The sequence below is a fragment of the Tiliqua scincoides genome, chromosome 5, assembly GCF_035046505.1.
Source record: "Tiliqua scincoides isolate rTilSci1 chromosome 5, rTilSci1.hap2, whole genome shotgun sequence".
In the NCBI taxonomy this organism is placed as follows: Eukaryota; Metazoa; Chordata; class Lepidosauria; order Squamata; family Scincidae; genus Tiliqua; species Tiliqua scincoides.
In genome coordinates, this window is record NC_089825.1 from 119,530,741 (window position 1) to 119,557,165 (window position 26,425).

The 26,425-nt window shown below is 45.2% G+C and overlaps 1 protein-coding gene and 1 pseudogene across 1 annotated transcript in view; one reads left to right on the forward strand and one right to left on the reverse strand.

Annotated features, from left to right (window-relative positions):
* PLEKHA4 (pleckstrin homology domain containing A4) overlaps positions 1 to 26,425 on the forward strand; it is a 51,480-nt gene that overhangs the window by 14,128 nt on the left and 10,927 nt on the right. Inside the window, exons 2-13 of the mRNA XM_066628382.1 lie at positions 9,949 to 10,048; positions 12,401 to 12,511; positions 13,116 to 13,188; positions 16,816 to 16,916; positions 17,516 to 17,631; positions 18,964 to 19,221; positions 19,395 to 19,953; positions 20,063 to 20,140; positions 22,227 to 22,328; positions 23,107 to 23,175; positions 24,459 to 24,539; positions 25,844 to 25,993. Coding sequence (XP_066484479.1) covers positions 9,965 to 10,048; positions 12,401 to 12,511; positions 13,116 to 13,188; positions 16,816 to 16,916; positions 17,516 to 17,631; positions 18,964 to 19,221; positions 19,395 to 19,953; positions 20,063 to 20,140; positions 22,227 to 22,328; positions 23,107 to 23,175; positions 24,459 to 24,539; positions 25,844 to 25,993 — 1,782 coding nt within the window. The 5' untranslated portion in view covers positions 9,949 to 9,964. The remainder of the gene's footprint in view (positions 1 to 9,948; positions 10,049 to 12,400; positions 12,512 to 13,115; positions 13,189 to 16,815; positions 16,917 to 17,515; positions 17,632 to 18,963; positions 19,222 to 19,394; positions 19,954 to 20,062; positions 20,141 to 22,226; positions 22,329 to 23,106; positions 23,176 to 24,458; positions 24,540 to 25,843; positions 25,994 to 26,425) is intronic.
* LOC136654935 (5S ribosomal RNA) lies at positions 745 to 868 on the reverse strand (annotated as a pseudogene).

Here is a 26,425-nt window from a genome sequence, read left to right on the forward strand (position 1 = left end):
GGACAATATCACATGAAAAGGGCTTGTTAGGAAGTGAGTCACAGTGGGCTTCTGGTCACTCTGTAGCACAGGATTCCAGGTATACTAGTGTGAGTAGTAAATAGGCACCTTCCTCCAGGGTTTGGGACACAATTCATCCTTTTTATACCATACCTGTTGTACATGCATGCTCTTCACTCCAGAAGCAGGTCAGGGAAGGGTTAAAGCAGACAGACAGCTGCAAAAACCAATTTGACCATGAAAACATTTGATTTCACCCTGACCTTTGGCCAAACTGTGAAGTGCCATATCAAAGCCTTGGCATGGGGCATTTCTTGGTTTCTGCTGGGGCCCTTCTATGGGGGAAAGTTGAGTCAACATCATTGAAGATGATCTGGGAAGACTGGGATGTCAGGAGAGACTCAGCCTTGGATGCCAGAATCTGCCTCCTCCAATCACTTGTGCTACCTGGTTCAACCACCCTTGCCTCATTCTCCCCCTTCTCCATCACCTCCTCTCCAGTCAATAACACATGATCACCCTTCATGCATCTGAGTATGAAGTAAACTATGCGCTGTAGTTTACTGGCACTTATGCTGCAATGACTTAGTATGCCTTTAAGGTGCCCCAGGATTCTACTAAATAATTATAATGCTTAGCATATGATTCATACTTTGCTTTTACATGTTACTTAAGTCAGTCTTTCACCAATTTTTGAGGCAAGTGGTTGGTTGGCAACCTTCAGTCTCGAAAGACTATGGTATAAGCCTACAGCACCCGGTATTCCCAGGCGGTCTCCCATCCAAGTACTAACCAGGCCTGACCCTGCTTAGCTTCCAAGATCAGACGAGACTGGGCATGTGCAGGCAAGTACAGTATTACAATAGATTTGTTGCGGCACAACTTCTCTCCACTCTCCTTAGTCTCTACAAAGAAGGATGGTGGAGATTTAAAAATGATGAGTGGGGATAAACTGGACTCTTCCCCTTTTCTTGATGTGCTTCCCTCAACCACTTTTGTTAAGTCATTTTTTCTTGTGGTTGAGTGAAGATCTATCAGGAGGGGGGGGGGGAAAAGTTGAATGTGGTTTTTTGGTGGTAGTAGGGAGTGTGGGCATAGGGCAGATTCAGCTTTGCCTTTCAACCCCCTGCCCCACTATACTTTAAATCTTCTCCTGCCTCACTTTGTGGAGATGACCAGCCCTGACTTACAGGTCTGCTGAGGTCATGTCTAGGTCATTTTTAAAGTCATGAGGTCATTTTAAAATCTTGGTATTTTTGGTTTTGAGGCTGAGCGAAATTTGCCTAAGGCCATTTGGTCACTTCATGCCTGGGGTAATATTTGAACTGAGGACGTCATGACTCACATGCTTTAGCCACTATGTTGCGTTATGCCTCCAGGCATCCCAGAATGCTATGTGCCACTAGGGTTGCCAACTTTTTTTTCCTCTTCTTTGAGCAGTGGCGGTGCTAGAGGGTGCGGGGGGGGGGTTTGCAGGTCACACCGGGTGACACACATAGGGGGGTGACGCTTGCCAAAATTTTTAAAATGTGAGTATTTTTGAATAATACCATCATGTTATATATCACTCGATGTGAAACTTCATGCAGAATGCAATGAAACAAACTGCATTGAAATTTGTTGGCAACCTTGAGTCTCAAAAGACTATGGTATCGCGCTCTGAATGGTGGTTCCGGAACAGCGTCTAGTGTGGCTGAAAAGGCCGATTCGGGAGTGACAATCCCTTCCACACTGGGAGCAAGTGCAGTCTGTCCCTGGTCTGTCTCCCTGGCTATGGTCCTTCCTTCTTTGCCTCTTTGCCTCAGCCTGTTGGCCAAGTGTCTCTTCAAACTGGAAGAGGCCATGCTGCACAGCCTGCCTCCAAGCGGACCGCTCAGAGGCCAGGGTTTCCCACCTAAGAACATAAGAACAGCCCCACTGGATCAGGCCATAGGCCCATCTAGTCCAGCTTCCTGTATCTCACAGCGGCCCACCAAATGCCCCAGGGAGCACACCAGATAACAAGAAACCTCATCCTGGTGCCCTCCCTTGGATCTGGCATTCTGACATAACCCATTTCTAAAATCAGGAGGTTGCGCATACACATCATGGCTTGTACCCCGTAATGGATTTTTCCTCCAGAAACTTGTCCAATCCCCTTTTAAAGGTGTCTAGGGTAGACGGCAGCACCACATCCTGTGGCAAGGAGTTCCACAGACCAACCACACGCTGAGTAAAGAAGTATTTTCTTTTGTCTGTCCTAACCCGCCCAACACTCAATTTTAGTGGATGTCCCCTGGTTCTGGTATTATGTGAGAGTGTAAAGAGCATCTCCCTATCCACTCTGTCCATCTCCTGCATAATTTTGTATGTCTCAATCATGTCCCCCCTCAGGCGTCTCTTTTCTAGGCTGAAGAGGCCCAAACGCCGTAGCCTTTCCTCATAAGGAAGGTGCCCCAGCCCCGTAATCATCTTAGTCGCTCTCTTTTGCACCTTTTCCATTTCCACTATGTCTTTTTTGAGATGCGGCGACCAGAACTGGACACAATACTCCAGGTGTGGCCTTACCATAGATTTGTACAACGGCATTATAATACTAGCCGTTTTGTTCTCAATACCCTTCCTAATGATCCCAAGCATAGAATTTGCCTTCTTCACTGCCGCTGCACATTGGGTCGACACTTTCATCAACCTGTCCACCACCACCCCAAGATCTCTCTCCTGATCTGTCACAGACAGCTCAGAACCCATCAGCCTATATCTAAAGTTTTGATTTTTTGCCCCAATGTGCATGACTTTACACTTACTGACATTGAAGCGCATCTGCCATTTTGCTGCCCATTCTGCCAGTCTGGAGAGATCCTTCTGGAGCTCCTCACAATCACTTCTGGTCTTCACCACTCAGAAAAGTTTGGTGTCGTCTGCAAACGTAGCCACTTCACTGCTCAATCCTGTCTCCAGGTCATTTATGAAGAGGTTGAAAAGCACCGGTCCCAGGACAGATCCTTGGGGCACACCGCTTTTCACCTCTCTCCATTGTGAAAATTGCCCATTGACACCCACTCTCTGCTTCCTGGCCTCCAACCAGTTCTCAATCCACGAGAGGACCTGTCCTCTAATTCCCTGATTGTGGAGTTTTTTCAGTAGCCTTTGGTGAGGGACCGTGTCAAACGCCTTCTGAAAGTCCAGATATATAATGTCCACGGGTTCTCCCAAATCCACATGCCTATTGACCTTTTCAAAGAATTCTATAAGGTTCGTGAGGCAAGACTTACCCTTACAGAAGCCATGCTGACTCTCCCTCAGCAAGGCCTGTTCATCTATGTATTTTGAGATCCTATCTTTGATGAGGCATTCCACCATCTTACCCGGTATGGATGTTAGGCTGACCGACCTATAGTTTCCCGGGTCCCCCCTCTTTCCCTTTTTAAAAATAGGCGTGACATTTGCTATCCTCCAATCTTCTGGCACCATGGCCATTTTGAGGGACAAGTTGCATACCTTAGTCAAGAGATCTGCAACTTCATTCTTCAATTCCTTAATAACTCTTGGATGGATGCCATCAGGGCATCTTTAATTTATCAATGAGGTCTGAAACATCTTCTCTTTTAACCTCTATCTGACTTAACTCCTCGGTCAGGAGGGGCCGTTCGGGCAGCGGTATTGAACCTGTTGAGGTCCACTACTAAGGCCTTCTCTATTCTATCAAAAGTTATAGTCAAAAAACCAGTGGGGCCAGACAATGCTACATCACCCCACCCACCACCTACTGCATGGGGGTGATACGCTGGCCTCCCGTACCAGGAGACATAAACCCTAGTGATACGACTGCCTTTGAGCCTGTGTTTTGAGCAGGGAATCAATCTGCAGATGTTTGAACAGGGAATCAATCTGCAAGTAACCTCTGTTGACTTGGCAAAACCCCTGTTGGCTGACTTTTAAAAAGGTGGTCCTCTTATATTTAGCAAGAGGAGAGAAACTATCTTTTCTAGTGACTGTTTTGCTGGAGTTTCTTCTGAATCTTGTTTAGATTGTGAGCCCGTAGGGGACAGGGAACTATTTATTGGTTAAGCTATCTAAACTGGTTTGTGAATATTATTTCTCTGTTTTTTGCTTGAATGTTTTGTGTAAATACTCTTCCTAATAATGTCAAGATAAAATTCTCCTGCTAATTTCTGCGCATTAAGCTGTTGTTGCAAACACAAGGGCATGTCAGCTTCCCCCCCCCCCCTAATCAGTTGACTCCCCTTTATGCCTTAATTATAGGGAAAGTATGCTTTCAATACGACAGAATTGTCCAGGTGAATTGAGCATGTGAGGCAAGCCAAATGTTTCGGTGGAAGAAAGAACTACCCTGTGTCAGTCATTCTGAACTGGGAAAAAAGTGCTGTTTCCCATCCACCCCCACCCATTCCAAATATGGGGATCAATCAGACTGTGAGCCTGGACAAAATGTATCCACGGACAAAATGTATCCCCATGCCCTATTCTAGGGGTTGTCAAACTTCCCCCCACTGTGACCAACCTGTTTTGTGGTGGAGGGCACCACGACCCACCTCCTAACCGACCAAATGGCTGCAGGGGGAAGGGCCGTCACATCACCCCCTTTTGGGATACCACCTGGGGCTTTTGCCTCCCTGACCTCCCCAGGTACACTAGTACTGGCAGCAACTGGAAGTCAATTTCATGAACCCGGAAGTGACTGTCCAGCTGCTTTTGGAGGCCTGCAGAGGCCCGGTGAGGCCTCCAATTGTGTCTGGAGGGCTCCAGCTTGGAGCCAACCAGAACAAGACTGTGGGAGGAGGGACCGTGGGTGGGAGGATCCAACTCAGGACCCACGGGACATCAGTTGTGACCCACAGTTTGAGAAACCCTGCCCTATTCTGAAGTATCTGGTGATCTGAAAGGGCCAGATGCTTCAATGTTCTCTGCGCCACTGCACGGACTCGTCCTTGGCTGCGCGGTAGCGTGGCGGCATGTCTGGATGCTCGGTGATGACGTCAGATGTAATCACTAGACTTCCTAGTTACCAAGCTTTGAGATGTGTGGAGCTTGGTTTTGAGCTGTGCAGCTTTTAGGAACAGTGCTTCTGTCATTTTTTGGGGAGAGGGAGACCTTTCCTTCTTCAGTCCCTCCCATCTGCTTATACCCTTGTGTGAAAAACCGAAGTTTATATAGTTATTTAAAATATTTATATACCGCCTTTCCTCCCATAAAAGTAGGGCACTCAAGGCAGCTGACAACAAAGATTCAAATCCAAAAATTACAGTAAAATACAGCCAAAGGAAAAAGTCACAGGAGCTTTAAAAAAAACAAAAAACCAGGAGAACGATAAGCAATAAAAACAGCAGCAGGTGAAGAAAACATAGCAATCCAGTTTGCAGGTGTTGAACGGCAACTGAAACAGCAAAGAAAGGCCTAGGGAGGGAACGTGAAATGGAAAAGGAACTTTTTCCGTTACTCCGTCGCATTTTCTTTTCTCTGTCTGGCCCAAGGCAAAGGGATACGGCGAAGGGAGTGGGTGGTTGAATGCAGACCTTCACAGTTGGCACAATGTTCCCCTGGCTGTTTGGGGTCAGCGAGGAGGGCAGTTGTGCTGGCAGCATCAATGCCCCCATTTATCTGCTTGGCGTCACTGTGAGGGTGAGAGGTGGGAGGAAAGGAACGCAAGGGGCAGAGTGTTCCAGGGCATTATGGAAGTTGTTGGCTTGGGAATGCGAGACACAATCGCCTCACACACGGCCAGAAGGAGTTCGACAAAGCAGGCTGCTTGGGATGGGTGACACTGAGAAGAAGGCGCCATTCCCTGCCCTTTCCATCCCCTTGTTGTGGTTGTGGCGTGATGCCAAGTGGCCCTTTCATAGCTGGCGTCAGCGCAAGGCAACTGAGCCTCAGGGCCCACTGCCGATGCCTGCTTTGGTCCCCTGGGGAGTCCTGGGCCCAACCAGCTAGTGGCCGATACTGGCTGGGTGGACCCCCCTCTCCCCTTACTGTGTATGCTACATGGGTCACTGTTGGGGTGTGTGTGTGTGTGTGTGTGTGTGGAAACATGGCAGGCAACCGCTCCTGGCTAGAACACTGTTGCTGCTGCTGTCTTGACCTTCCAAGAACCAGGGGACATCCACTAAAATTGAGTGTTGGGAGAGTTAGAACAGACAAAAGAAAATATTTCTTTACTCAGCGTGTGGTTGGTCTGTGGAACTCTTTGCCACAGGATGTGGTGATGGCGACTGGCCTGGACACCTTTAAAAGGGGATTGGACAAGTTTCTGGAGGAAAAATCCATTACGGGTCAAGCCATGATGTGTATGCGCAACCTCCTGATTTTAGAAATGGGTTATGTCAGAATGCCAGATGCAAGGGAGGGCACCAGGATACAGTCTCTTGTTATCTGGTGTGCTCCCTGGGGCATTTGGTGGGCTGCTGTGAGATACAGGAAGCTGGACTAGATGGGCCTATGGCCTGATCCAGTGGGGCTGTTCTTATGTTCAAGCCCATCATTAGCAGGAGCAAAAGAAGATTCCTATCTGCTTACTTTGAATGCAGGTCAGGTCATGGAATTCAGCTTTCCACTGCACAGGCAGGTGGTTGCTTTAGTTGTCAAGCACAACTGTGAATGTGTGTATGTGTGAGAGAGAGAGAGAATGTGCTGCCTATTGTTGCATTTGGTTGTCTTCATCGCACACACTCCCACCTCACTTTCTATAACTTCTGGCCAGAAGACATCTAATTATAGGCAACCATTCCTTTTTGTAAATAATAAACCCAGCCTGGCATGCTAGACCTTGAGCTACATTTTTCTGCGAGGGATCTTAGTTCCAGGACCTTAGCAAAGGCCATAGCACAACAGTAGAGGACATGCTTTTTCTTTTTCTTTTCTTGCACCCAGGAGATCCCTGATTCAAGCCCTGACAACTCTAGATAAAATTGTATCAGGTTATAGGGCCAGGGAATAAGATTTTTCTCTGCCTAAGACCCAAAACGTTGCTGCTGTTCCCAACAGAGTGTACTGGGCTTGATGGATTTCAGGGGCCATATTCAGGTGATCATTAAAGAATAAATGAAGCTGTAGTCTACTAGAGAGCTTAATAGCAATAGCTGTGGTTATTAGTCACACAGCACCTCTTGATACATTACAGAGACTAAGGGTGCAGTCCTAACCCCTTATGTCAGTGCTTTCCAGCAGTGGCATAGCAATACCAATGGGACATGTGTAGCTTCCTGCAGTTGGGTGGTACTCACAGGGACCTCCTCAAAGTAAGGGCATGTTTGTTCCCTTACCTCAGAGCTGCATTGCCCTTATGTCAGTGCTGGAAAGCACTGACATAAGGGGTTAGGATTGAGCCCTGAGGGCCCAATCCTATCCAATTTTCCAGCACCAGTGCAGCTGTGCCAATGGGGCATGCACTGCATTTTGTGGTGGGGCAGCAGTCATAGAGACCCCCTTAAGATATGGGAACATTTGTTCCCTTACCTTGGGACTGCATTGCGACTGCACCAGTGCTGGAAAACTGTATGGGATTGGGTCCTAAACGGGCAGGTCCCTGCCCCAAAGGGCTTACAATCTTGGACACAAGGACAATAGAGGAAAGGAGATGAAAAAGAGGCAGGGCATTTATGTGACATTGCATGTATGCATAGTTACACAAGAGTAATGGGATGAGTGGGGTTGTGAGTCGAAGGTTTCACAAAAGAGGTGGGCTTTAAGGAAGGGCATGAAGGACATGAGAGAGAGAGAGAGAGAGAGAGAGAGAGAGAGAGAGAGAGAGAGTGCATTTAGGGGATCTGGGACCCAATTCCTGGTATAAGGGGCAACAAGAGAGAAAGGTTGGAGGCCTGGCAAGGACCAAGAAGATCTTTGGATGTCAGCAATGGGTGATGTGTTTGGCTATGTGAGCAGAGGGATAAAGTGGGCGCAGCTGTGCGTGGAATCACAGAAGATGTCATGCCCATAAGCTAGTTCTTAAGAGAGAACATGAGGTTCTAAATGCTTGTTTAAGAGGAAATGAAAAATACTGCTGGGAATTAGCCTGAAATATTAAAGAATGAGGTTTTGGTGTTTTAACAACAAAGGGATGATTAGCTGTAGAATCTCTACTGCCAAGGAAAAAAGGCTGGAATTTGCCATCTAACCAATTTGACACCCTCTGCAAAGAGAGGCTTTTGCCAGACGCAAGCAGGTGGGTTAGAGCCAAAAATAACTAGAGAGAATTCACTGGCAAGGGCTGAGCAGGGGAGCAGAGTTGATCGTTTCAACACTCTGCTCTGACTTTTAGTTAAAAAAAAAAAAGATTTTAAAATGCATCGTTTAAGCAAGCAAAAACTGCAGCCTATACGCTGGAAGCAATGAAAAGGATTTTAATAAGGGCTGATTGTATCTTTTATGTCCCCTGCTGCTTTTAAGACACTTGAATTCATAAATTCAAATTGTATTTTTGCGCAATACTGCTCATTGGAAATATTATATTTGAGGGTTTTGTTTGTGGGGGTGAGTACACACATGCAAAATTTGGTCTGGGGGGGCAAGAAAAACAATATATTGTACAGTGACATTGGGAGAGATATTGGTGAGGTTTTATGGGTAGCATCTGGAAGAATGTATGTTGGGTGGGGGTGCTCATAAATAGTTCTCCATACCCTGACCATATCAACATTGATGGATCATTTTCTGCGCATTTTCAGTGAAAGTTTCACGTCCATGAGGACTAGAAACTTAAAAAGAAATGCTGATATTCCTATCAAGCCAACTTGCATAAACCATCGGCACTGAAAGTCACCTTCTTCCTTGCATTACTCCAGTAATGGGTAGAAAGCCTTGAGTAGAAAGGCTTCAAATTTATCCATGGCCTTCCCTTCCAATTATCCACTTTCATATCCTGCTACCTTTACTCCTCTATCTTCCACACCCTCTATTAAACAGTGATATAATCAGGAAGGGTAGTTACAATCCTCTGGACATGACAGAAGTGATATCGCACTGTCCAGATGGGTTATGGCCCTGAATGGGGATTGAAACATGAGTACAAAGTTGAGGTAGTAGATGAGAATCAGGTGCCAATGAAGTGCTCGTAGAGTGAGATCAAGTCTTTCAGAAAGGCTTTATGAAAAAAAATAGAACTAGTTTGTTGAATAGGAGTGTGGGGGATTGTTCCAGGCATAGCATTGTAGAAGGCATAGAGATGGGAGAAGAATGAGGCAATGGGGAGCTTATACTGAAGGGCAAATAATAACAATAATAATAATAATACAGGTATTTATATACCGCCTTTCTTGGTCTTTATTCAAGACTTTATTCAAGGTGGTTTACATAGGCAGGCCATTTAAATCCCTGTAGGGAATTTTTACAATTGAAGGAAGGTTCTATCTTTCAAGAACCACAACATTCAGATGTTTCTTTCTGATCTGGTTTCACATTCTGGCCTCCATCCTCCTATGCTCAGAGCAGATGGAATAACTCAGCTCAGCTTGTCAGCTGCTTCAAGGTTGAACGGTGCCGGTGGCCTCGAACTGGAGACCTTGGGGATGTTATCTTCAGGCAAATGGAGGCTCTACCCTCTTGACCAGACCTCCTGCCCAAATGGATGAGGAGAAGAATTGACAGTGGGAGTGGGGATCTAAAGAGGATCAGATGGTAGTCTCCATCACTGATCTTCAATAGGTGGGTTATGACTGCTGCCCTGACCGAGAGTAGGTCACACACAGAGAGGAACTTGCCCATCTTTTGAACAGTGGAGAAAGCAGCAAGGCAAGCAGGTGAAGGCAATGGAGAGAAGGGTAATTAGATACAGGTAAAAATAATTGATAAAAAAAAGTCGATGTGGCTTCTGTGATTCAGGTTGAAGCAAACATCAAAATCCTTGGAAAGGCAGATGACCATTTTTCCCAAAGCAATGGTCTCAGACTTGGCATCCTTGTCTTGTGAATTCCCGAGCTTTGTTCAATGCCCTGTATCCTTTGCTCTGTTTTTCAGAAAAGCATTGGGGACCATGTCGGATGGGGACCGGCCTAAAAGTGGCCTGAGCCAAGCTAGCAGTACAGCCACCATCACTTCGGTCTCCATGGGAACAAAGGTGAGGAATCTGAAATGGTGAGAATGTTGCAGGTTATAGGCAAGGATGAAACTGGACACCAGGAGGATTTCAAGGAAAACAAGTTTTATTTCTTTTCAGCCGGCTGCTGGTCACAGAGGAATAATTTCCAAAGTCTGCAATCCCGATTCTTTCGGGGTCTGGACAGATATACTTTCAAGCTTTCATTGCAAAGCATTGGCTAGACTTCTGATTGGCACAATGTAAATTGCAGAGCCTTGGATACTCTTTTGATTAGCAAACAGCATATCACGTGAGGCTTTGTCTCTGCCTACACAGCCCCTTACTCAATTCTTGTCCAGCATGCGCTTACTAAATATGGCATTTTAAAAACATGTAAAATCTTTCTTACTGTAAAAATCCCCTTCTTTCCCTCCTTGTAATGGCTAAAAGCATGCTGGAAAAAGTCTCTTTTCTCTTTTAACCACCTGTCTGTTGTGGTTAGCTAGCTGTTTCCTGTTTTTGGGGTGCTAGCTGCAACACGACTTGCTTTTTTTTAACACAGACACAAAAGGGCATTCAGGGGGCATCTTTAAAATGTCTTGTTGACCCAAGTAGCTAAGTATAGGGCCTACTTTGGCCAAAGCACTCTGCTTATGCTCACAGCCAGGCCCAAACGGGGCCTGAATGGGCTCACACACTTTAAATTCTGGGGCTTCTCTCTTACAAGAGCATAAGAACATAAGAACAGCCCCACTGGATCAGGTCATAGGCCCATCTAGTCCAGCTTCCTGTATCTCACAGCGGCCCACCAAATGCCCCAGGGAGCACACCAGATAACAAGAGACCTCATCCTGGTGCCCTCCCTTGCATCTGGCATTCTGACATAACCCATTTCTAAAATCAGGAGGTTGTGCATACACATCATGGCTTGTACCCCGTAATGGATTTTTCCTCCAGAACCCGGAATGGGAGCTGGTGGTAGGAAAGCCCCATCTCCAAACCCCTCACACGTCTTCCTGAGTCAAAGAGGGCTCACACTCAGCTTTATTTTTAATACACTTCGGAAGCAGTGTTTGCCTGAGGAATCAACAACTTGTCAAGTAGGGAGATGTCCTCCCAAGTATATGATGAATTGCATAATGCTCATATCTGCATTTGGTTTCTATAGCATGGGCTGTGTGTATTCTCTGTGATTTTTAAAAACATCTTGTTTCAAGAAAAGAATAATTTTATTGTACTTGTGGAAATAATTCGCAAAAGTTACTAGCCCTCTAGATTTTTCATAAATCTAGAGTCCAAATGCAGCTGTAGGTCTTCACATGCCAACTTCCAAGCATGAGTTCTGGACCTTCAGGACCTCATGATCCCCTTGGCCAGTGCCCCATCTGGCTGGCTGTGGATGCCACATATGTATGGTGATTGAACAGGCTGATTTGGAGGTGATAAGCGATCTGTTAATAACACCCACAGTGACTGTGACTTACTATGGGAAGAAATCTGTTCAATCACCACTCTTGTAGAATTTGCCAGTTTCCAAGTGTCTCGCTTAAAAGTGCCTCTCATCCTTCCTTTAAACCCCTTCTCAAAACACACCTTTTCCATTTAACCTTTGGCTTATCCCTTTAATTCTCATTTCCTGTATCCGTAACAGCAGTTGCCCACATCCCCGCTCTCGTTTCCCTATTCATCCCTTCTTTTGCCATTCTCTCTCTTGTCTGTCTTAAACTGTAAGCTCCTCCGGTGCAGGGACCTATCTGTTTTGACCATACAACTCTGTAAGACTCCATAGGCACTGATGGTACAGTATAAGTAAAGTAGTAGTAGTAGTAATAGTACAAGTTGAGACTAATTATTTGCGTGGGTTCCTTTCCAAGCACTCACATAGATTAAAAAAAAGTACTATATCAAATAAATTTAAAAAACAAAGTTTCTGGCTCCAGTGATTGAAAAACAGCCTTGCTGACCTTTTGACTCTAAGATAAGTGTCATTAAGAAGACAATCCATCAGCACTTCACTCAGCCCCTCCCTTCAGCAATGCAAAATGATCACCTTTCTTTCATGTGCTGGGGGAAGGGAGGGGTCCGCAGGAGAGAGAAGTATTGATGGATTATTAGCCTGCTGTCCCCCCTCTCATTATGGAGGCTGTTGTTAAAGACTGTTCAGTTTTTAAAACGGATTTTAAAGGGATGCCTTTTTCCCCTTCTCCAGGGATCAGCACATTCTTTCTCACTTGCAGGGGCCATTCGTGTTGAGTCAAATTCGTGTATAAAAAATCCGTGTATAAATAGGCTGGAACTGTAGTAGTAGTAGTAGTAGTAGTAGTAGTAGTAGTAGTAGTAGTAGTAAAAAGACCACCTAACACTCTGTATTTAATCATTTGTCCCCAACAGCCACCTGCAGCCCGGCCTGTCCGGAAGATACACAGTTTTGGAAAGAGAGCAAACTCCGTCAAGAGGGATCCTAATTCACCAGTTATTATGCGTGGATGGCTTTATAAACAGGTAAAAAAAAAAAGTGAGAAATTAAGGGAGTTCCATAACTCAAAGGCAGTGGTGTCACTAGGGTTTGTGTCACCCCGTGCGGGAAGCCAGCATGTCACCCCTATGATGGATCTCCTCCCATGCAGTGGGCAGGGCAATGCCCCGGGTGGTCAGTGGGGTGATGTACCATTGCCTCACCCCTGCTGGTTTTTTGGCTATAACTTTTGATTGAATAGAGATATTTAAACGCGGTTTGTTTAGCTGCATTCTGCATGAAATTACGCATTGATTGAGATATAACATGATGGTGTTTTGCAAAAATACCAAGATTTTAAACATTTTGGTGAGTAGTGATGTCACCCCCCCATGCATGTCACCTGATGTGGCCCGCAGCCCCCCCACCCCTCTAGCGATGCCACTGCTCGAAGGACAAGAGATCTGAGGAGAATGGGATTCCTGCATGGATAGTGGAACCTAGATAGCAGGAACAAGGGAAACTGGTGCCCAGAGGTTCTTTAGAAGCCTGACAGATGAGGGCAGGTTGGCTTCTGAGTCCTGATTCCTGGGTCCCTTTGCAAGCAGAATGTCCTTTTTTGCTGTACTTTTCTGTCTTGTCTCTTTTCAGGACAGCTCTGGGCTTAAGCTCTGGAAGCGGCGCTGGTTTGTCCTTTCTGATTACTGCCTTTTCTATTATCGAGGTAATCCTGATTTTTTTTAATAGTTGTTTGTCACAGAAGGCAATGTTGTATTTGAGGCCCCTCAAGGGTTCCCCCCCCCCCAAAAAAAAAAGTCAGGTATACTGCATTAGCATCAGGCGGTGAGCCCTCCTGTTCTTATCTGGTGTGCTCCCTGGGGCATTTGGTGGGCCGCTGTGAGATACAGGAAGCTGGACTAGATGGGCCAATGGCCTGATCCAGTGGGGCTGTTCTTATGTTCTTATGTTCTTTCTCTGCAGGCTGCTTTAATCCCTTGTCTGTTAAAATAATATTATCTGGAGTGGATTTACTGCCTTCTGTCATTTGAGTTCCTAAAACATCTTTAGATTGTGCAAGTTCTGACACCAGAGTCTTAGAATTGTTGCTGGTACTCACAGCATATGCAGATTCCAGAGAGGAAGAGGGAGAGAAGAAACTTTCAATTCCCAGCTGCTTCTGTTTCTTCTCTTTTCTCAGGGATTTCTCACCAGAACTCTCCAGGCATTTTGTGTGGGGGCTCATCTGCAATCTTTTCTGTCCCCTGTTAGGTGTTAAGTCTTTGTTTATCATGTTTATTTTTCGTATTTTGAAGCTGGAGGGGAAGAGTGGAGACACCTGGCCTTGGACGCCAGCTGTGTCCCAAAAGAACTCAAATTGGAGGTAGTCAGAGGGTGGGAGTTTAGTTAATGCTTTGACCAATAGCTAACTATGGGTTATTAGTAGTTATCAATGATTCATTAAATAAAAGTATTAATAAAATTGGTAATAACGAATGTAAAATTATTAAAATTATTGATAAAATCAACTGATTAAGATGAGTAAAAATTAAACAGGGAGGTATAGATAAACAGTAGACCAAGTATAAGAATTAAAAGTATTAAATATAAAATAAAAGCATATGTTAAAATATGAGATATTAAGGAGCAGGGAGCCAGTATAGCACTTCAGGAATAAAATTAGGAGTACAAAAACACATAAAAGGCAAACAATCAGGATCTGGACAAGTTAAAAATCAATTATAATGCTACCTAAAATTGATTTTAAAAGGAAAATAAAACACAGCTTAAATATTAGTCAATATCTCCCATTTGTCGTTGCTTTGTTCCCTATCATTGGGCGGAGTCCAAAACACAGTTTGCAGCTACTGCTTATTGCACTTAGTAGCAGGCTTATTCCTCCTTCCCCTTTTGTTGCCATCACCAACACTTCTTGGTCAAGTCTTCCCAGATGAAACAGTAAAACCCTTTCATCTGGGACCGTTTCAACCATTTCAACTGTTTCAAAACTGTTTCAAGAAGCGCTAATTGTACAAAGGATCTAGAACAGAGGTTATAATTCCTTCTGTTTGTCAGCTGAAAAATGCAAAGGATGTCCCCAGGGGGGATTGTTGAGTTCTGTGTCTAACAGATTAGGGAAGTCATCTCTCTTCCCCCTTTGCCCATTTAAACTAGCTATGGCAGTCAAGATAGTTATCAACTCAATAGAAAGCTTGATGGTGAATGTATATCTCCCTCCTACAACTTGTAGTCTAGACCTGGAAAGACAATGGACAGTTTTGGGAGAATATTTATTGAGTTTGCAAGGCAACTATCCCCAAGTTGTCTTGCTAATTGGGGAAGATTTTAATGCTAGAATTGGTGCAAGTGACGATCAATTATTATCGTCTAATTTCTGAAAAAAGATATTTTCAATTATAATGCCACAGAAGGATCACGCATTTCTAAGGATAAAATTATTAACATGGCAGGAGCCAGAATGGTAAATGTGACTTCTAAACTTTCACTAACCATTATAAATGGGAATACTTTAGTTGATCCATGTGGTGAATATACCTTCGTCTCACCACAAGGAGCTAGCGTAATTGATTATATGTTGATCGATGATGTAAATTATCCTAAAGTACTGAACTTCATAGTGAATGATCAGGCAATAAGTGATCATCTTCCTATTTCCATTAAGGTGCAAGTTGAAGATGTGTTACACTCCAATATTGGTCAAACAGAAACTTAGATGCTGCCTTTAAGGCAGAAATGGACAACCAAAACTGCTGAAGCTGCTGCCAAAGAAATTCTTTGTGCAGCAAAGGTACAAGAGCTTGAAGAAGAAATTTTATTTGAATCAGACATAACTATAATATCCAAAAATATGTTATCACTCTTTAGAATGTTCAATCCTATTTTACCAGCTGAAGAGAGAAATAGAAAAATCTTAAAAACTTGTTGGCAGACAAAGAGATGGTTTGATAATGATTGTAGGATAGCAAAAAATCTATGGAAACGACTCTAAATTTTTTAAGGAAAACGTTACACCTGATGCATGTGCCTCCTTGCTTCGAGCTTCCCTATATTTGAGGGAATATAAAGTATTATTGAAAACAAAGAAGCAACAATTTATGAGATCCACATGGGATAGGATAATCGTGGCAGCCAATGAGAAGTCTGGTATATCTCTTTGGTGACTAATTACTCCAATGCTGAAGCCAAAAAGTGTTGTTGGATCGTCTGTATCTGTGGTAAATTGGGAAATTGGGAAAAACATTTTAAAAATCTTTGCAAGAAGCATGAACATGAACCAGATCTGAACTTTGAGATCCATCTTGCACAGTTTACTGAATGGGAACCTGTTATTTGCAAGGAAGTCATAACGCTGATCAGCAGGCTTAAATTGAGGAAATCTCCTGGGATAGATGCAATTCCTGCCGAACTTTTAAAGATAGACCCGATTTGGTGGGCACAGGTACTTGCACCCTTCTTTACGCTGATTAATAAGGATGGAATTATCCCAAGTGCTTGGAAAGTATCCTTAGTAACGCCCATATATAAGAAAGGGGACAGGACAGACCCAAGTAATTATCGACCAGTCAGCCTTTTAACAGTGATTGGCAAGGTGTATGCATCTCTATTGCAAGAGAAACTGCTTGATTGGATAGGTCATTTTCAAAGCATTCCTCCTGAGCAGTGTTATTGTGATTGTCCCTTAACTGAATTAGACACCCCGGTGCATATCTTTTTCCGGTGCCCAAAATATGCAGCAGGGAGAGATCGATTCTTAAAGAAATGGATACATAAATTTTCTATGTTTTCGGACTCTTTAAGACTGAAATTATTGTTAAGTAGACTTTGCAAAGAGTGTGTTGTGGATATAGCCAAATTCTGTTTCTATGTGGTTTTAAACTCTGGTTTTAAGATTTTAGATAAATAGGTGTATGGTTTATGTGCTGATCAGCCTAATAAACTTGAACTTGAACTATTATCTGGAGTCTGGGCATGGAGCTAGGAAAAGGAACTGTGTGGGGTTTTCAAATGCAGTACTGAGCTAGATGCACTAACGGTCTGACTTAGGATAAGGCAGTTTTATATGTTCATGTGTACCATTTGCACAGGCTTATGTGTCCTGCAATGTGTCCATCAAAAGGAATGAATATTCAGTGTCCAAAGAAGGCTGAAGCCTTGGAGAGCTGAAGACATAGTCCTGAGTAGCATTCTTGGCTACATCCCAGCTTCAGCCCTTCAGCTGGTTCAAAGTTACTGGTTCAAAGCGCAGAGTCTTTGGTAACCTCTTTTGATAAGACTGACAGGAGAAACCTTGCAAAGGGCACTGAATTTAGCTTTTGGGATGTGTGTGTTCCAGACAGCCGTGAAGAGATGGTCTTGGGCAGCATTCCTCTCCCCAGTTACGAGATTCGGACGGCATTCTTCAAGGAGAAGAAGAACCGGCGCTTTGTGTTTAAGGTCAGTTCAGAATAGCCCCATCCTCATTTGTAGCCCTGGTCCATGGGCATACCATAAGAACGTAAAAAGTGCTGGATCAGATCAAAGGTCTGTGTGGTCTGCCATCTTGTTTTCCACGGTGGCCCATCAGATACTTCCACAAAACCCACAAGCCCAATGAATAGCCCTCTTGTTGACTCCCCCAGGACTGGTATTTAGAGGTCCCCAGCCTCAGCACATGGAGGTTTTATCCAGCTAACAGCCATTGGTAGACCTCTAACCTCCATGCATTTCTCTTAATTCCCTGTTAAAGCCATCTAAGGTGTTGCTACATTGTGAGGAAGTACATCTCATAAATTCATTATGGGTTGATCTAAGGACACACAGTGGCTGGGAAGAGGGTTCTGGCATCCACTGTATGACATAGAAAAGTGGGAGGAACAATGGCAATGTGAGAAGTGGTGACAGGAGATACCAATAACAGTCATACAAGATTATGGGCCGACAAGTCCACTATAACTTCTACTGTTCTGCTGCTCTTACCCAAAGTTCCTACTCATCTACTTCCCCCTTAGGGATGTTTGGGTCACTGCAAGCATTGTTTTTCCTCTCTCTTCCAGGCAGAACATCCTGGAATGAGAACCTATTATTTCAGCGCAGACACCCAGCTGGACATGAATAGCTGGATCAGGGCCATGAACCAGTCAGCTGCTGCCGAGTGTGACTATGGAAACTAGTAAGCGCTGGGGTGGGTGGGTCACTGTGGGTTGTGAGTGTGCTTTTTTTTTTTTTTTTAGGTGGGGCTTAATGAATTAGACTGAAAAGGGAACGAGTGCCATTTGGGCAGTAGAGTAGCTAAGGGGGCAGGGAGGGTACATTGCCCTGGGTACCACATGTTGAGAGGGTTATTAGAGGCCTCCAAAAGGCACTTCTGGTTTTTGGCAAAAACCAGAAGTGCCTTATGGAGGCCTCTAAGATGTCGTATGGGTGGTGTTAAAATTTTTAACACCCCCATACCTTATACCCCCCCATAACAGGTCCAGATTTTTTTGTGCGCCTGGGGGCCACATAACTCGGCTATGCCACTGTATTTGGTTATGACTTGAGTAGGAACTGAAGGGTGAAATGTTGAGATTCTTGGCAGCAAACTTTGACATTCAGTTTGCTTAAGGTGTGTGGATTGAACCTAGGAAGATTGGACCAGGCGTTAGGTCTGGAAGCAGCCAGTTGGGCTGGGTAGAGGGCAAGGTGAGGAGGATTTAGGATGCCGGTGGGACTGGGAACAATTAATAACAGGCTATATGGACTGCAGGAGTTGGTTTGATTTTTAAACACTTTCCTTTAAAGTACTACAAAAACATCACTAGCCCATTGGAGAGAAAGGGCCTAGCCCAGGGGTGCCCAAACCCCGGCCCTAGGGCCACATGCGGCCCTCGAGGCCTCTCAATGTGGCCCTCAGGAAGCCCCCAGTCTCCAATTAGCCTCTGGCCCTCCAGAGATTTGTTGGAGCCAGCACTGGCCTGACGCAACTGCTCGCAGCGTGAGGGCGACTGTTTGACCTCTCACATGAGCTGTGGGATGAGGGCTCCTTCCACTTCTTGCTGTTTCACGTCTGTGATGCAGTAGCAGCAGCAAAGAAAAGGCCAGCCTTGCTTTGTGCAAGGCCTTTTATAGGCCTTGAGCTATTGCAAGACCTTCATTCATTCATATAAGTTCATCTTTAATATATTCATTTATGTAAACTTATGTAAATTTATTCAAATTTTAAATGTAAATTAATTCTTTTTTTCCCTGGCCCCCAACACAGTGTCAGAAAGCTGATGTGGCCCTCCTGCCAAAAACTTTGGACACCCCTGGCCTAGCCCAACCTTCCATTTGCTAGTTTTCTGTTTGTGCAGAGGTCTTTTTTTAAAAAAAAAATGCAGATGATCATTAAAAATGTGCTCGTCCCACCTGTAATTTGACATGGTATAGTCTATTCTTCCACTTTAGGACTATGCCAGATCATTACCCTCCCGTTGCACTGCATCTGTAGACTGAGCTTCATCTTTCTTCCTTTGAACTTTAGCAACCTGGGTTTCCGCAGCCACTCCCTTTCCACCCACATCAGCTTTGAGGATGCCACACTTCCACGTGACGACTTGTCCAAAAGCAACGAATCCCTGGAAATCGCCCGACTCTCAGAGGCCTCTTTGCCTGAGAACTTCCACGTACAAAGCAGTGGGCAGGACAACCATACTCAATCTCCGTGCCCCAAGAGAACATCCTTATCCAGCTCATTCGATGCAGGGTACTCTCGTGAAAGGAAAGACCAACCGGATTTAAGGTAAGACAGAGCAGAACCGAAGTCTCCCAAGAAAGGGTGCTGTGGGGAGCAAGAAGGAAGCAATGGTGGACACTGGCTCCCTTTAGAGGGTGTTGTTATTGGAGTAAGGCTTAATTTTCTCAAATGTTAATATTTTATTTTGTGATCTTGTCTCCTCCATTTTCCACTGGCAGCTCTTTGTCTTCCCAGACCCACGGATGCCCTTCCCCTGTGACCCACATAAAGCTCTCCCACCAGCCAAAGTCTTCACCTCCTTCTGCCACTGAGAGCCCGCCCCCTGCATCTCTGACCCCTCAGGCTTCCCCTCTGCTTTCCATTCGCTCCTCTCGTTCGTACTCCCTCCCCTTGACCCCAGCTGAATCGCCTCGGATGCCAGACGCCCATCCGTCGCCCGCTCGCGCCCACCGGAAGCCCCCGCGAACTGCTGCCATGCAGGCTGCCTCGTGCGAGGATCTATCTGCTGCCGCTTCTCCGCGGACTCTTGTGCGCCCCAACACACCCATGGAGAGGGTAGACATCGCCCCCAGCGGGGGCCTTCCCAACAACCCTTATGAGGTTCTGCTGCCCAGCACAAGGGGGCGCCCCTTGACACCTGCTGACCGGTACGACGTATTCCCTTCCTCTGAGGATCCCTATAACAGGCGCTATGCTCGAAGCCCACACCCCAGCAGGACGCGGCCTGTGGGCGAAGAAGTCTTTGCACACCTGCTCGGCAGGCAGCCGCAGAACAGAGTAAGTAAATGAAGCTTTCTTAACATGTATTTCAGCGTAAATGTTGGTAAACGGTTATTTTCCCTTACCTTGACTTTGACTGTTGCATTAATCTTTCCTGTCTCGCCAGTTTCCAGACCGAGGTTCTCTCGCTCTTTCAAGTGGATCGTCCCGTGCTTTGGTGATATCTCGGCTCCATAGCCGCCTGGTGAGTACCAGGCAAGATACACACAGACTTCGCTCTCTTTTTCTGTTCGCCTCGCTCTAGTCCTTTCCTTTCCTTTGCCTGTCTTGCTTTCCTTTGCCTGTCTTGTCCTTGAAGTGATAGTCCTCCAGAGCACTGAGTTTGTTGGCTGGAAAATCTCCCTTCCCACTCTATGACCAGGTCTGTGTGTACTCTGCAGCTAAGGAAAAAATTGAAATTCTATGCCATTGCATTGGCATCCTTCAGACTTGGAAGACTATGGTGTCGCGCTCTGAAAAGTGGTTCTGGAACAGTGTCCTCTCCAGTGCGCAAAGCCTGGGTAAAGTAGATATGGAGGATAAACTGTTACCCATGCAGCAAATACTCCCTCTCCACATCTCTGAAATGGTCCAATGGAAAGGCAGAAGCCAATAGAGTTGGTTCCAGCAGCGTCGCAGGAGTTGCCAGAACTTGACTGTGTTCAGCCATGAACTGCCTTAGGGACTCCGGCTCTGGATTTTGCCTCAAGGTTGACTCCTGAAGCCTTTTCCATTACTGGATGTAGCCACAAGGCAGTGGAGGTTTGGGATCAGAGTTTTCCTTCTTTCAGATGAGCTGCCTTCCCAGGCTGATGAGTCCCACCTACCCTGTGGCTGTTTAGCCGCCTCTTACGACAAGTACAGCCAAACTGAGGGCCTATTCTTATCCCCAGCCCCCAGGGGACATAATTCTATTATAATAATAAATCCCCAGGCATAAGTCTATGCCAAGTTAAGCCATTTCTGCCCAACGTTGCATATATGCAACAGGAATCAAATGTGTACCCCTGTGGGCTGGGCAAAAATGTGTTAATCTAAATTTGGCACAAAGGAAACCTCAATTCTGTGATTTGAATTATGCAAACTAGCCAAAAATTATGCTGCACTGGAAGATGGGTACAGGGATCAGGACCTAAATAACTAGCACCATCTTGTGACCTCCTCTGAAACTAAGACAGTAGATGTTGCCACCAGCCAAGACCAGGGAAATCCAGGTAGAAGGAGGCCACCTTGGAAATCTCCCTCCTAGTATAGCAAAGATCACTATCATCTGAGGGAGGTCCCTTTAAAACCAGACAACGGCTGCAGGTGAGTTGTCTAGGAGAAGAGGCAACCATTTCCCTCCCGAGTTAATCATTAAAAGGAATTAAAATTACATCAAAAAGATGGAACGAGAACCAAAAGAGCTGAAACAAGGCATGGGTGAGAATGAGACTGCTACACCAAGGCAACTGGGTGGAAGGGGTTTGCAATGTTTGGCAAGGATGTTAAAATAGCAATCTGAAAAAGAAGCATAAAGCAAATGCATTTTTCTGGGTATTTTCCCAACTCATGCTAGTCCAGGATCTTGGTTCTTGCAGCCACACTACCCAGGCTGCAACCTTCATACCAGCGCTCTGCTTGAGAGACTAGGGTGAATAGTCAAAGGGGGATTACTCACTCCGCTTTTTGTAACCTCTGGGTATTACCAGGTTTTTATTGGTAGAATCGGTTACTTGGGGTCACCTGAGCCTTTCTGGGATCACCTGTTCCTGCTCTTGAACATCAGATGGGGTTCACAGTCCAATGAGTGGCTCAAAGCCAAGTTCTCTGTCTTAGTGGTCAGCTGAGGAAGAAAGAATAGACAAACAACAAACAGCAATTGGTTTGAGCAAAAATTGAGCAAAAATTGCTGCTGCTTCTCAATGACTCAGCAGTCCCTTAGAAATGCTGTTTCTCTGTAGAATTCTCCTTAGGTGACTCCTAAGGAAAGTAGAAGATAGGGAAAAATCAGGGGTTGCCACCACATATGCATCTTGTGTTATGCAAATATTAGTTCTGCTAGATCCAGCAAAATGCAAAGAGGTGCTCAGCCAGACCACTGGGGCTTTTGAGATTTCAGCAGGCATTGCCCACAGGCTTTTGTAAGAGCCAGAAATGCGCTCTTTTTTAAAAAAGGAAAAAAAGAGATTTTTCAAAAAGTCACATTAGCACAATATTTCTGCGCCTCCATAATCACAGGATACACGCAGCCCTACTCAAGACCTTCCTTGGCTAAATGTTCCTTAATGCTGCCTTCCCTTTCCCTACAGATCACCCCCCACTCAGCCTCATCAAGCTACCTTCACCTACCTCCCCTGCCTCCCCTGCCTAACCGACCCACTCCTGGAAAGAGGACATCTTTAGGGACCACGGTATGTTGACCCTCCTGGTTATCAGACCTCCCTATCGTTTAGTAGTAGTTTGATTAGCTAGGAATGGGTATATTGGCAACCTTCAGTCTCGAAAGACTATGGTATCGCGCTCTGAAAGGTGGTTCTGGCACAGCGTCTAGTGTGGCTGAAAAGGCCATGGGTATGGTGTCTAATTTACAGAGAAGACAAGCCATGCTTCCTGGGATTTTAGGTTGATGAAGTATCTATAATTGTGATGGTTGTGTTGTAATCTTTTTGAACGTCATTATATCATCTTGGTTTATGTTTTGTTAGCTACTGACTGTTTTTCCGAAATGGAAGAATTGGGAAGATCACCACATTCAGAAGCAAATTATTTATTATTTTTCATAAGCTGGCTAATATCATTACAAAAATTAAAGATGAAGCAGCCCTGTGATAATAACTCCCAGCCTATGGAAAGCTAGCATCTCAGGCCTAGCCATTTCCTTGACAGATTAGTTTTCCATGTGTGGGGATAAAAAACCAAGCAAGCATGAAAGAGGACATGCAAGCCTTCGGCTACATACATTTTGAAGTGGTAGTATTTGGTTTCTAAACATGTAGCTCCTTGTAACTTTTATGCTGCAGTGACCCCGAATCTACCCTAGAGGGCAATGTGGGATTTGGGGACCCACAGCCCAATCCTATGCATGTCTACTCAGAAGTAAGTCCCATTACCGTCAATGGGGCTGACTCCCAGGAAAGTGTGGATAGGATTGGGCTGTCAGTCATGCTTCTTATTTATCTGTCTTTCTAGTGCCGGACTCTGGTGAGGGAAAGGAGTGTGCAATCTGCCGGTGGGCAGCGGTTCGAAAATGACACTGATGTAAGTGTCTCAGTTTCTTCTCTTTTTTAGGGTTGTCATCCTGTCCAGAGCCTTGGCTTGCTCTCGTGTCATTAACAAAGCCTTGGTGGCAGGCTTGCCTTTTCCTGAATCTCTTTACCACTTAAACAGCAATAATTGCCTGTGTTGAATTGGACTACAGGATCATTGTCTCCAACAGTGGCCGGTCAGATACCCCAAGGAAGATCTCCCCCAGACCCTGACCAGTAGACAAGGTAGCTGAAGGCCATTCTCTCTTGCCTGCCCTGCAAGGAGCTGGGATTGGAAGCAGGAACCCACTGCTGCCCCATGCGATGAGCCTCCAGGGCTGCAAGGATGAGAATGTCCCCCAACAGTATAGGCTACATGAGCATTAGTGTGACCAAGGCAATTGTTGGCTGTCCTCAACAGGAAAGCTTCCTATTCAGGCCAAGACTAGAGACATCCCTAGAATCATGAGCTCACTCAGCCAGTTGTGAGAAGAATACATTCTGCATGGGTCCAGGGCTGACCTGTAGTATTGCCTATATAAAGTAGAGCTGAGCAATCCCATTAAACTTAGGTGCCAGAGTCCACAAGTTAATTCTGTCAGCTCCTGAGGCCTGTGTGTGCCACATAAGAGCCAGGCTGTCATGTTTTTAACTGGCCCGGGCTCCTAGGCACCGTGATCTGAAGACATGAGAAGGGGGCAGCACCGCTACATGGCGAAATCAGCATCACCTGCTGATTTCTGCAGATTGAGCTGCTCTTAAATGGATCAGCACTGAGTCCAGAAAGAGGCTGGGATTTTCTAGAAGGGAAACCTGCTTCCCTTCTCTTCAGGTCTATTAATGTTGCAATGGTCGTCTCCCCAATTCAGTGTGATGATCAGTCCAACCCTGAATATGAGCAAAATCCATCCATTTGAATTTTTTTATTAGGATGCAGAAAAAGCCACAATCCCCCTGCCTCACAAGAAAAAATCCTCCCCCAAATCCTTTGATGATGGCAGTGGAGAATACTTCCTCATCTCAAGGGACCATAACTAAGACACCAAATTAAATCTCATTCAGCATCCCTAATGACAGGATCCAGTTTGTTTTTGTTTTTTGTCTTGGAAGGCTGTCCTGCCCTTTCAGAACTCTCCACAAAACCATCTGATGCATCATTTTAAATAGGGTATCTCTGATTGTACACGAAGCTCTTATAAAGCTTTGGGTGGCTGCAACCCAGCATCATCTGATGACCCCAGCTAGAATTATACTTCTCTTTTATTTCTCTCACTCTTTCTTTCTCCTTGTCTTTAGGCTCTCTTGACAAAACTGTGTGGCCAAGACAAACTGCTTCGTGGTCTGGAAGATGAGATGGGGCAACTCCGGGCTGAAAAGGTAATTATATTGCCACTTCCTTCTCCCCTTTCGTCCCCTCCCACTCCTCCCCAGTCACCAAATTAATGCTGCATTATAACTGCCTTCCATCAGGGGGTATGGGGATCTCTCTCTCTTTGTTTTTCCCCCTGTGTAAGTATATGAGAGGGCATACAGTCATGGCCCTATAATTTGAATGCCATTCATATTAAATCCTTGAGCTGTCATTAGATGGCAGCACAACACCCTCTAGCCACTTTCAACTCCTCCTAGATCATTGTTTCTCAACCAGTAGTACAGGTACCACTAGTGGTACTTGAGGTGGTGTCTGGTGGTACTCGTGGGACCCCTGGACACCTACCGCCCAGCAGTGAGACCAGGAATGTGACACAACAAACAGCAGTGGGAGATTCAGCTCGGTAGGCAGAGCTCCAAACCATGCTTTTCTGCGTTCAAGAAAGCCCTCCCATTCACTCTAACTCACTTACTGGTGATAATCGTGTCACATCTGGGCTCCCAACCCAGAAGTAACTGGCAATGATGTCATCACCAGCGACACTAGAAACAGTGGTAGGAGGTTTGGCTCAGCAGGCAGAGCTCCAAAGCAAGCTTTTCCATGTGAAAAATCCTTCCCGTCTACCCTGAGCCTCTTACTGGTGTTTGTCATGTTGCATCTGGCCTTCCAACCCAGAAGTAAACTGGTGATGATGTCACCACCAGTTACTTCCAGTGGAACTTTGAATAGGTGGACCATGTGAAGTGGTATAGCGGAGGACAAATGTTGAGAAACACTGTTCTAGACATCATGCCGATAGTGACAAAGATCACACACACACACGCCAGCAATGCCCCTTGTACCATCAGAAGGGGCAAAGGCATTTAATCACAACAACTGGTACGTGTTACATTTGTCCAAGAGACTGAACTTCAGTCTTGGTGTAACTGGAGAGCTACATTAAAATATTGTAGCTGGAGAGAGAGAGAGAGAGAGAGAGAGAGAGAGAGAGAGAGAGAGACTTCGAGGTTACCTAATGAGCTTTACAGCCAAGGAAGGATTTGAAATTGAGCTTCCACACCCAACACAATAATCACTGCACTTGAGTGGACTTGTAAACCACAAAATCAATCCACCTATTTACTTAAAAGATTTGTACCCCAACTTTCAGCAAGACTTTGCAAGACAGATAAAGATAAGTGTAAACATTCAACAATTAACATTAAATTTAACAAAAGATAACATGTTAAAACTCATTTCAGTGCTGGTGGGAAGGGGGGGGGGTCTGTTGCTACTCTAGGTTGTCTCTGAGATAGCTGGTATTTTCCAGGAAGGGCTTGAAAAGTCCTTGGAGGTGACCCGCCTGAGGCTGGAGGAATTTAAAGGACAAGATGCAACCACAGAGAAAATCTGCCACCAGCAGAGGCAGCTACAAGATGAATTGGTACAAATCCGAGCTCGTCTCTGTGATTTGGCATTGGTGAGTGGCTCTCCAGTCCTGCCAATCGGAAGAGGGCCAGAGATTCCAGAACAAACCACCCTTTCCCTACCTTCCATTCACTTGGTTTTATTTCATTTATTCATGAATGGAATAACCTCACTTCTTTTCAAAAGAACATTCAAAGCAGTTCACCGTAAAACAACTGTGAACAAAGCAGTTCACAGTTCAAAGCAGTGCATAGTAACATTATCAAAAAGATTTGGTTGTATCAGAACAAACCAAAGTACCTTGCCCAACCGTGCAATCCTAGACATACGTTCTCAGAAGTAAGCCCTACGAGGTGTAATGGAACTTACTCTCAAGGAAGTCTGTATGGGATGGCAGCCTAATAGTACAATTCTATGCTTGTCTATTCAGAAGAAAGTTCAGTGTGTTCAATTGGGCTTACTCGCAGGGAAGTATGTATAGGAA